Source organism: Pseudochaenichthys georgianus, chromosome 18, assembly GCF_902827115.2.
Source record: "Pseudochaenichthys georgianus chromosome 18, fPseGeo1.2, whole genome shotgun sequence".
NCBI lineage: Eukaryota > Metazoa > Chordata > Actinopteri > Perciformes > Channichthyidae > Pseudochaenichthys > Pseudochaenichthys georgianus.
The window spans coordinates 7,361,670-7,373,514 of NC_047520.1; the positions used below are offsets into that span (position 1 = coordinate 7,361,670).

Here is an 11,845-nt window from a genome sequence, read left to right on the forward strand (position 1 = left end):
AAGGGATTTTATATCAGGTGTACCCGCGAAAAAAGTGAACGCTTTTTTCCGGGTACAGTTCTGGGTAAAACAAAGATGATGCGGGTCGGGTCGCGGGTGTTGCATAATAAATATATTAAAATAATAATAATTTAGTTTAATGTTTGAATCCTCAGAGCTCTCCCCCGCGGGACCGCGCATAACCATAATCTCTGCAGCGCATCAATCTGCTGCTGAGCGCAACATTCGAAATGGCTGAGGTGAAGGCGGATCTCGGAGAATGCAGAATTTTCAATAACACTTCCTCAAGAGCGAAATCCAACGTCTGGAGGCTTCTGGTTCCTAGATGGAGGAAATAACCAACATCCCACGCTTTTTGAGCCAAATATGCAACTGCGTGTGTTAATAATTGCACGTTTTCACTGCTCATAGGATATGCGGGTTCGGGTCGGTTTGCGGATCTTGTACCGACGGGTCGGGTTCGGTATTGCACGTCGCGGGTGCGGGCGGGAGCGGTCTTGAAAATCAGACCCGTGCAGGACTCTGTTGTGAATCAGATTTGTTTTGAAGACATACAATTGTGCCAAGTTACACTGTATCTAGTGTGTTTGCTTGCCTTTTATGTAAAAATGATCTTACATTTAAAAAAACGTTTAATTTATTTTTAACTAATGAAGCCGTGTTTAAACCAGGGGCATCCAACGTTCCTTGATCTGAGAGACTTGCATCACATCACTTACGTTTATACACATAGCACTCAGTTGTTGTACACGTATGAAATTGGACGTATGAAAATTGGACGTATGAAATTGGAATACCCAAAGCTTATCAACAATCTTAAAGGTCCCCCATTATACTATTTTTCATCAATATCAGAATCAAAATTGTTACAGCTCAAATGCATTGCAATGACTTTGTTGAAAACTTGAAAGTTAAATGTTAAACTGGAAGAGTAGAAAAAATAGCGAAGAAGCTTAATATTAAAAAAAAAAAGGTATAAATTACTTTATTACATGTCATTTGTTAGACGCTTTTATCCAAAGCGACTTACATACATTGAATACTGTGGACAATCCCCACAGGAACAATTTGGGGTGAAGTGTCTTGTCCAGGGACACAACGACATGCTGACTGCAGTGGGACTCGAACTTGCTACCCCCTGATTCGAAGTCCAGCACTCTAGCCACTGAGCCACAGCCGCCAACAAATAATAAACAACAACATGTATAGCCTCAATGTCCTGAAATAGCTGAATAATGAAATAGTTGAATGGTTTCTGCAGCTGAAAGTAGGCTGAAGGAGTTAGATATTAAATGTAGTGAATGAATGTGTATTAAGAAGATAAAAGAAAGCGCTTTGAAAAGCAGCAGAATATTTTAACTGCAAACTTACGTCACCAATAATGTATAAAATATGTGGAACATGTTGAAGTCAGTATGAAGTGTCCTCAGTGGCGGCCGGCCCATAGGGGCGCTAGGGGCGCCGCCCCACCTCTTCCCACATACAAAAAAATATATATAAAAAAAATGAAATTAAAAAAAATATATTAAAAAAATATATATATTTTATATTTTTATTTTTAATGAACAAGGTAAATATCATACAATTGGTATCACTAAAATGTATAATCTACAATAAAATCTCGTTTAAAATGGTGTTACGATGTCTAAAGTTACTGATAAGTCACATGTTTCCTGCCTGGCCTTGCCCATGGCATTAGTTTATCATTACCGGGCGGAGCCCCCGAGCGAAACAGCAGCAACCAGCACGTTGCAAAAGTCTCAATAGTAAACTGTGCCGCCGAAACATAATTTCAGCCAATCAGCGCCGTCAAATATTTTGGTCACGAGGGCGCTCACGTTGGAGCCCACGTTGCTTACGTGAGTTGTTGTTTAGACTCGTGAGTGACCAAGGTGACGCAGTAGTTGGATGAGAATGGTGTGCAGGTGGAGTCGGCGGACCTCGGTCCGCACCCAATTCCGTGCAAGAGCTACTCTCCAATCCTTTCGAAAGGAGAAGTTTGGGAGATAAATTGATACTTAAAGACCTTGGACCAGACCAACCCGATTTGTATATCACAACAAGCTCGTGAAAAAGACAACGTATCAACAAGGCTTCTCACATGGCTAGCTGGATGCAAACGATGCAAACAGGTAAATGCTATCTTTTGTTTCCTATGCTTGCTCTTCAAACAGCCGGGGACAGATACGATCTGTTCAGAAACTAGACAGAAGTTAAACGAGTACAAACCACAGACGGTCTGTGTCATGGAGAATACAGTCGCTGGTTTAGTTATGTCTGTATAGGCCGTTGTTGTGAGTGTGTACGGTCGGAGCATATACTGCGTTAGCTTAGCCGATCTCCATTCAGAAAACAAGCATTCTAAAAGGTTTTTCGCCTGCAGTCTGTCTGCAGACTTGTCAAAGCATTAATTCATGGTTTTAACTAACCGGTATCAGTATGTTGTTACGTCGGCATAATTTTGAAACGTGTATTACAATTTAATCACGGTAAAATATGTTCATGTTGTTGTAGCTGTAGCTCCCGAGCCAGCGCGTCTTGTTTGAATGATACGAGTAAACACAGCTGGCAGCCGCGGTGGAACTCGAGCGACTAGAGCTATGCGTTAGGAGCGTTTAGAGCGAATATTCGCATCGCGTCCGGTCTGAACGCAGCATTAAAGCGAGCTCCGCGCTGCACTGGAAATGCGCCATTACATCACCAGAAGTCCTAATTTAAGGGGTAATTTCTCCCAAAAAAAAAAAATGTTACTCACTATATCAACAGCCCCACCAAAAATATTTTCCACCAGCCGCCACTGAGTGTCCATCAGATAGAAAAGAATAGGGTGAGACAGTCTGTTACGGAGCGTCCACACTACAGCTTCAAAAATAGCTTGGAGCTGGGCGTGTCTGGAGCTTGGGGATTTTATTCAAGCAACACGACCAACAACCAATCACATGAATCTCCCGCCCCCGACATACAAAGCAAAAACCCCCGGGGATTTTATGCGAGCAATATATATATAAACTCCCCAAACAGGCGAAAACCTACCAGTTTCCCCCACTGTCTCTGCCACCTCCCTCCATGCCTGGTTCCTCCGGTTTGTATCCCGGTAGGTGAAGAGGGTCTGGTCAAACAAAACCGGGTGATTTGCTACGGCGATAGTTAGTTTCTCCTCCGACATTTTTTTAAATATAGAAATGAACGGCGGGATATCTCTCCCAGCTTAGACGCGGTTTGATTGGCTACGGCTTCAGCTGTCAGATTTTGGGAAACGGGATTTGATTGGCTGGCGCTGGCTACTCCGGCGTCTCAGGCGACAGAAGTTGAAGATTGGAGCTGTCGACGCTGTAGTGTAGACGGGCCGTTAAACTGTTTTCGTGTCCGTATGGCTAGGGCCTCAGACAAGCTAAGGACCCAAGATCCGCGTTTCTCTAAACAGCTGGAATAGAGGGATATGAGAGATTTCTAAAATGCATGATCCGTTTGTATTTTGAGAAAAACATCATAGACATGTTTTTATATATTTTTATTAGGGCTGTCAAGTTAACGCGTTAATAACGCAAAAAAAAATGTACTTCACTAATTATTTTAACGCGATTAACGCATGTGCATTTTTTGTCCTCGGCCGCCCCGTAGTTTCAGAGCGCATTGAGTTTAAAATACCATCTACAAGCTGATGCTGACAGCCCCGCTCCTGCCGCCCGCTTGCTGCAGACCACACTTCCACGCTCACCGGCAGGCACCGACTGGCCATCGGGAGACCGTTCGAGCATATGCCTTGAGTTGCACATAGATCCAACGATCCAACAAATAGGCTGCAGTTTGATTTTCACGTCACTCTACACTCGTCGATCAGAGCGAGCGGAGCGCATTTTCGCGAGCGGAGCACATTTTCTCATCCGCCTCACGGAGCGTGGAAAGTGAGGGGCAGGGCTGCCTCTCTTCCGTCCGCGTGGATAGGAGGTTTACCTGTGCACCTGTGCTGTTGTGGGGAGGTTTTTCCCGGGAAGTCGCGGAGAGACGGAGCGGCTGCACGTTATTGTTTGGGCCCCCTTTTTCCACCTGCCCAGTTGTGCTGTGGCGGGGACCTGCTTCCATTTGTCATGTGCTGCTGTCCTGGCGAGATTTTACCCCGGGGGGCGTAACGGAGAGACTGGAGCGGTTTCGCGTTCGGGCTGCGGCCTGCTTTACACCTGCTGTAGCGGAGGCCTGTATCCACCTGCTCCACCTGTCGTGCTCTACGGTGCCGAGGACGTTTTACCACGGGGATATCGCTGAGAGACCGGAGAGCCTCTACGCCTCGAGCTGGTCCTGCTTCGCCTATCCTGCTGTAGGCCTACTGAGGAGGTTCTGCACCGGGGATATCGCGAGGAGAACGGAGCGCCTCCACATTTCGAGCCTGCTTGCACGCCTATCCGGATGCTGTGCTGGTCTGGGAAAATGGCCCATATCGGGATTCTGCTGTGTCTGTTAACTGTTTTGGACTATGAGAAGATCTCTAGTCATTCTGAGAAGACTACTGGATTCAGGTCTGTTCTGCCACCCACAGTGGGCATCCCCTGCAAAGGTTCGGATGTGTTGCTCAAACAATTACCGGTTGCCTTGTCACAGTCAATCTGCTCGACAAAATATGTTTGTCTTTTTTATTTTCCTGCGATGATGGTTCTTCAGGACTGCTTCTTAAGCTCTAATCACACTCTTGCAGACTTTTCCGGTGTTTCTAAATTAGATGACAATGTATGTGTGTCATTTAAGAGGAAAAGATGCCTGGTTTTTTTGTTGTTATTACTGTCAGGAAATGTACAACCTAACCCTGGTCCGCCCAGTAGTAATAGTCAGATCGCTACTCCTGCTGATTTTAAAGCTAGGTCTGGGTTGGGTTTCATCCACTTGAATGTGCGCAGTCTGTTAGATAAACTAGATTTTGTCCGTATCTGGGCAAAATCGACTGACGTCATTGTCTTATCTGAAACATGGCTAAACAAGTCTATTTTGGCCTCTGACATTGCCTTAAATGGTTTTAATGTGTATCGTACCGACCGGCCTAATAAAGGTGGTGGCGTTGCAATCTATGTTAAGAATAAGTTCAGTGTAACCACATTCATTTCCAAATCGATCAGTAAGCAATTTGAATTGTTAGCCTTAAATATAGAAGTGGCAAAGGGTCAACAGGTCATGGTGGTGGGCTGCTACAGACCCCCCTCAGCTGTCAAAGACTCCTTGTCTTCACTAGCAAATCTTTTATCACAACTAGACTACAAGGAAATAGTGCTACTTGGAGATTTTAACTGGGACTGGTTAACTGCAGAGTCAGAGGATTTTAAAAACCTTTGTATCTCTTTGAATGTTACTCAGATTGTGGACAGTCCTACTCGCCCTAACATTAAGTCCCCTAATAAATGCTCCCTAATTGATCTAATTTTAACTAATGTTCCCCATAAATATTCTTCTGTGGGAGTATTTGCAAATGATCTGAGCGATCACTGTGTTGTAGCCACAATTAGGGACACTAAGGTCCAAAAGGTTAAACCTTGCATTATCATCAAGAGAGACATAAAACATTTTGTGGAGCAGGGTTTTGTGCATGATCTGTTTGATTTTGATTGGGGTAAAATCGATCTGTGTGCTGATGTTGAAACCGCATGGTCTTATTTTTATCTTGGTTTTATGGAAATGATTGATAGACATGCACCCCTGCGTACATTTAGAGTAAAGGGACGAAACAATCCCTGGTTTTCTGCTGAGCTGTCCAGTCTACTTCATGAGAGAAACAAGGCCTGGGAAAAGGCTAGGAAATCAGGCTCAGAGGTAGAATGGCTGCGTTTAGGCAGCTAAGAAATAGCTTCACTTCAAATGTCAAAAGTGCAAAGTCGAAGTACTATTTGTCAGTTACCACAGAAAACCTAAATAATCCTAGGAAATGTTGGAAAGCAATAACATCGATATCAACCGGTGAGATCCGTAATGAGCTACCTCCGTGCCTTACCACAGCATCTGGCACTATATCGGACAGGGCCACTATGCTCAATTGCTTTAATGAGCATTTTGTGTCCTGTGGTTCTCTATTTGATTCTGTCACTAACTCTGCTTAAACACCACAGTCTGTGACTCTGAACAACGTGGTCTGGAAAACCCTTTCAGTTTTACCCCTTTTACTGTTGATGTTGTTCATGAAGCCTTATCTAAGCTAGATCCTAGGAAACCGGCTGGCCCGGATAACTTAGAACCTTTCTTTTTAAAGATAGCTGCAGACTTTATTGCTCCACCTCTTACTTCTCTTTTTAACCTCTCCCTCAGTACGAACACAATTCCAAAAGTATGGAAGTCTGCGTATGTCTTGCCTTTACTGAAAGGAGGGGAGGCAACTATTTTAAATAACTATAGGCCAATCTCTAAATTGTCAGTTCTGGCTAAGGTGCTCGAACGCTTAGTGAGTGAACAAGTAAAGGAGTTTTTATGTACAAATGACATCCTGTCTAAGCATCAGTCAGGATTCAGAAAGAAACACAGCACCATCACTGCCACAATGAAAGTGGTAACTGACATTACTAGTATTTTGGATAATAAGCAGAGTTGTGCAGCTCTGTTTATTGACCTTTCCAAAGCGTTTGACACCGTTGATCATCGCATCTTAAAGCAGAGGCTACTCAGTATTGGCATATCCAGCCTTGCAGTGGGGTGGTTTGTGAACTACCTCTCTGAAAGGTCCCAATGTGTTCACTTTGATGGACTGTCTTCTGAGTGGTTAAATATTTCTAATGGTGTACCACAAGGTTCTGTTTTAGGACCACTTTTATTCTCCATATATATTAACAGCGTAGGTGAAAATGTGGATGAAGCTACTTTACATTTTTATGCGGATGATACTGTGATGTATTGTGCAGGTCCCTCCATTAAAGAGGCTGTTGTTAAATTACAGGCTGTTTTTAACATTATTCAGACTCAGCTCTCTGAATTAAAGCTTCTTTTAGATGTGGATAAAACCAAGGTAATGCTCTTTTCTAAAGCAAAAAAGACACCAGAGCCTGTTTTAGATATTGTAACTACGCAAGGAACAAAACTTGAAGTTGTTGCCCGTTACAAATACCTTGGTATCTGGCTTGATGATTGTCTCACTTTTAAACTTCATGTCAATAACCTGCTAAAAAAACTGAGGGTTAGGCTAGGGTTCTTTTTCAGAAACAAGTCCTGTTTCTCGCTTGAGGCCAGGAAAAGGCTCTGTGACCTTTTTACCTGTGCTGGACTATGGGGATCTGGTCTATATGAATGCACCTGCCCATTGCCTGGTCAAGTTAGATGCTGCGTATCACAGCGCACTGAGATTTGTGACAAACTGAGCTGTAAAGCATTAACCCATCACTGTACCCTGTATGCAAGGGCTGGTTTGCTTTCACTAACTGTACGGAGGCTCAGTCACTGGTACATTTTTATATACAAAGCCATGCTAGGGAAACTTCCATCTTATATCTGCTCCCTGATCTTACGGAGAATTGTAAGTGGCTACTGCCTGAGATCGAATGCAGTGGTTTTATTAAATGTGCCAACTGCTAGGACTGACAGCTTTTAGATGCGCAGCTCCTCTGTCTTGGAATAGTCTGCAAATTAAATGGAAACTGAACAATCTGGTGCCACTAAATGTTTTTAAAGCTCGGTTGGATGCTAGTCAATCAGAAGCTATTGGTACCTGCTTATGTGGATAATTATGTAAATGATGCTGGATGATGTCCTTTTGTTGTTCTGTTTATGCTTTTATGTTTCATGTGGAACTACTTGAGCAGGTCTCCCTTGGAAAAGAGATCAATGATCTCAATGGGATTTTATCTGTATAAATAAAGGTTTGAAATGAAATGAAATGAATAGAAATGAAAGGAAACTGATCCCTGGGCTACATGAACCAAACCAGAGTGGGCTCTTTGTTTTCTCAGGATATTATTGTAAAGTCTTAAAGGAAAGTTGCTGTTAAAGGAAAGTTGCTGTTAAAGGAAAGTTGCTGTTAACGGTGAACCATAGAGCCTCTGAGAGGAAACCACACGGTTTCATAATGTTTGTTTTAACTGGCTGACAGTCAAATCAAACAGTATACTGAATCAATGATACACATACAAAATAATTCCCGTAAACTCTGCTTTTGGTATTTTTTGGAACATTTGTTTAAAAAAAAAAGCCCAACATCTCCTTTCATCTCCCCTCAGTGGAACATGTATACGGTAAGTCTTGCCTCGGACTTTGATGAGAAAAATATAAATATTATTGATTTTATTTCTGAAGAGATAAGTCAAAGGTCTCTTTTGGGAGGGCAGGACATGGTGCCATGTAGGTAGGTACATTCTGAAAAGGTGAGTTCATATTTATTTTAAAAAAATCCCATTTGAAAGTGAGCCTGTATTAAAGAAACAATGACCTCTCAATTGTATGGACACTTCAAATGTGAGGACACTTAAAGGGGCAGGGCATGTGTGGAACATAGGGTGATTTGTAAAAGTTAAAACATTTTGGTAACATTAGATGAGGGCATTTTTTAAAGATAGGAAACTCTTGGTAGTAAATCCTTTTACCAAAAAGGAATCCAGTTTTCACAAGAAGGCACATTTTTTGTATAATAAGACCCACTTTTGGGTCGCGACCCACCAGTTGAGAACCACTGCTCTAGCAGGTTTTGCTCTCAGCAGCAGAGGGAGACAACAACCTTCTCTCTGATAAACAACAGCAACACACGGACACCCCCCTGTCAGTAAGCTGATGTAAACAGGAAGCTGAGAGTAAAGAGTCTCCTCGTGCTAAACATGATGTTAACTGCCTTCCTATGTTGCATCTTTCATCTGGCATTGATAACAGATTAGATAACATATTCTTTAAAAAAGCAAGGCACTGCAAAATGAACGGCAAATATCTTTAATGTTTCCTGCTTGTTCCACAGGTGCCTCAAACAGCGACAGCGTCTTCCAAACGCCTCCGTTCATCATGAAGAGACGTGGAGAGTCTGTGGACCGGGAGATCAACTGTTCGCACAGCATACCAAACCATGATCGCATTCTCTGGTACAAACAAGACCGACATCAAAATATAGTTTCTGGGATACCTGAATGTGATCCACTCGACTCCAGAGGAGGACGTGAAAGGAAGAATCAGCTTTGACTGAGATGGCCGTAAACAGTCTCGCCTCAGTGTCTCTAATCTGTCATCAGAGGACAGCGTGGTGTATTTCTGTGTAGCTCAACACAAGAACTCTCCTCCGTCGTCTGTCGGAGACAACAAGCTGAGGCTCAGCACCTGCAGCTTTCAGGATAACATGAACGGTTATCAATGAACCCCCTCAGAGCTACTCACAGCATACTTGAATTCTGCCACTGTGAGAAATTAAAATTGTTAAAGCTTTTGTTTTATTACTTAGAAGTATCTATTATCGTAAATTATTCAGGCAGGTTTTAAAAGTCCTTCAAACTGAGGCTTTGATCCCTTTCTATTCGACAGCTTTGTGAGACTTCATCATTCTATTTTATATTCAGCTGTAATTTTAAACAATATCAGTCCATCTCTTGACGATACATCATTTCTACATCTTGTAACTAATCCAGGTTCCTTCAGCTTCTTAGTGTAACTGATTAGCATTAACTTAATATACTACAATTTCTATTTCTGAAATATATTGGACTGTTCATTTCTGTGTCTTAGTTTCCCTTATGTACATTGCCTTGTGTTTGTTATGCTGCTGCAAATTGGGATCTGGGGTATCTACCATGCACTGCAGGGGGACCCCTAACACCACCTGATAAAGCACTGAATGCTTTGCTCCAGCTCAGAGGAGGCTGTCACACAGACCCTCCCCCTGCAGCCCTTCACACTTTATGAGGCTCTGCAGTCCCTGCTGTCAGACATCATGGACGTGATCGTCTTTAAGCACAGCTTCCTCACAGTGTCCATCTTTTTACTTTGGACTGCAGGTAATTTACAATCAAATCGACCGTGGACTAGTTTGTAAATATACATTATCATCAACTAATGTTCTTGTGTTTGCTGTTTTTATCATTTATAATGATATTGACGTGATATAAGGAGGATAAACCACTGAAGGTTATTATAGTATATGTTCTTGTTTCACTCAGGTCTAACTGACGGAAGCGATGTCACCCAGACTGACATGCTGTGGGAACCTCAGGGAGAGAGTGCAACAATGAACTGCACACACACAAAGGATGCTAGCTACTTCCAGATGTACTGGTACAGACAGCTGCCAGGAGACACTATGGAGCTAATCGTGTTCACAATATCAGGGAACAAAGGTAATCATGATTTTGGAGAATTCAGCAAAGACAAGTTCTCAGCCACAAAGCCTGACGCTGAGAGCGGGACGTTCACCGTGAAGGATCTGCAGCCAGGAGACAAAGGCTTGTACTTCTGTGCTGTGAGTGAACACAGTGCCACACACTCAGGAGGAGGCTGAGCAGAAACCCCAGATATTTGGCTGTTAGTGATTCTGTGTGTCTGCTGTCCTGAAGGGGGAGCTCCAGTTTAACCACAGAATCATTCAGTCAGAGACGCTGCCAGCTGTTCGTCTCTCTGCTGTAACCTCACACCTCCATCACACACTCTGACTATACCACTGATACAGCTGCTCTGATTAAACTAACCCTAACCTGGAGGTTCTGGATGTTACGACTCAAATCCAGAGCTGATGTGTTGATGGTTCTGACGGTAGAGCAGAGACTCACTGGAGGTTCTGGAACATGTGGTTTTGTGTTTGACCCTCACGGGAGTGTTGGTGGGAGTGATGTGATCCAGTCCGCTCTGCTTTAAACACTGCAGTCACACGAAGGACGTTGGCTATCCAATGTTTTAATGTGGGCTTCAACCGACGATTACTTTTTGTGATGCATTAACCTGCCCATTATTTTCTAGATGAATTGTTTAGTCTTCAAAATGTCAGAAAATAGTAAAAGTCCATAGTAATGTCTTGTTGTCAGTTTATAACCAACACATATTTACTTCATGTGATCCGAACATTAGATTTGAGAGGCTGAAATAGGGGTGGGCGATATTGAAAAATATATTATCACGATATTTTTCAAGCAGTATCACGATAAACGATATATATCACGATATTTTTTCATGTCTGTTATTATGGTTATTTTTCAAGTTACTTAACAAGCGGCTACAAGGTAACAGAAACTCAAACAAAAGGAGAAACAGACCAACATAGCATTTCAAGCTGGTTTTATTTCTGAAATGAAACCCTGAATGAACAATTCAACATTTTGATATGGCTTCAAGGCACAGTTTCTCAGTATACAAATTAACTTTCTGAGGTAGCACTAGCACGACAGTAAGGGGAATACTTACATCCGGGTGTACAATTCTCCGTTATCCAATGGGAATGGACGCTCACATTGCCTTTAAGGGCAGCCGACACAAACGAATGCCGTGCTTCCATGAGCGTCAAATCTCGCCGCAGATGGGAATACATTCAGTTGAAAGCTATTTGCGTCCCTTTTATGAAGCTGAAGGAGCCTAGTCTCTGTGGCTTCAGGCTTGATCGCCGTTCAAATGACAGTTTTAATGATCTCAATGGGAATGGTTAGCGTTTCATATGCACGCAAATAAAATAAAATATAAGCTAACAGAATCAACCAAGACAATAAATGAAGTGCAATACTGTCTGAATCCTGACTAGACAGCTTTAGAGCATGTCTTTCACATCAGTTTTTTTTTTTTCAATTTTCTTTTTATCATGATAGATACGATATCTCTGAAAAAGCATATCGTGGAGACCTAATATCGTCAAGGCGATATATATTGTCATATCGCCCACCCCTAGGCTGAAACATCTAATTTGCATTGATTACATAAAACACATGTTGCTTAG

At 42.6% G+C, this 11,845-nt stretch overlaps 1 gene segment (V, D, J or C); it reads left to right on the top strand.

The window, feature by feature from the left end:
* The first annotated feature begins 9,281 nt into the window (after positions 1-9,281).
* On the top strand, positions 9,282-11,157 carry LOC117463424 (T cell receptor alpha variable 5-like). The segment is given in 2 exon segments: positions 9,282-9,926; positions 10,089-11,157. Coding segments are annotated over 2 exon segments (498 nt in total).
* The last annotated feature ends 688 nt before the right edge of the window (positions 11,158-11,845 follow it).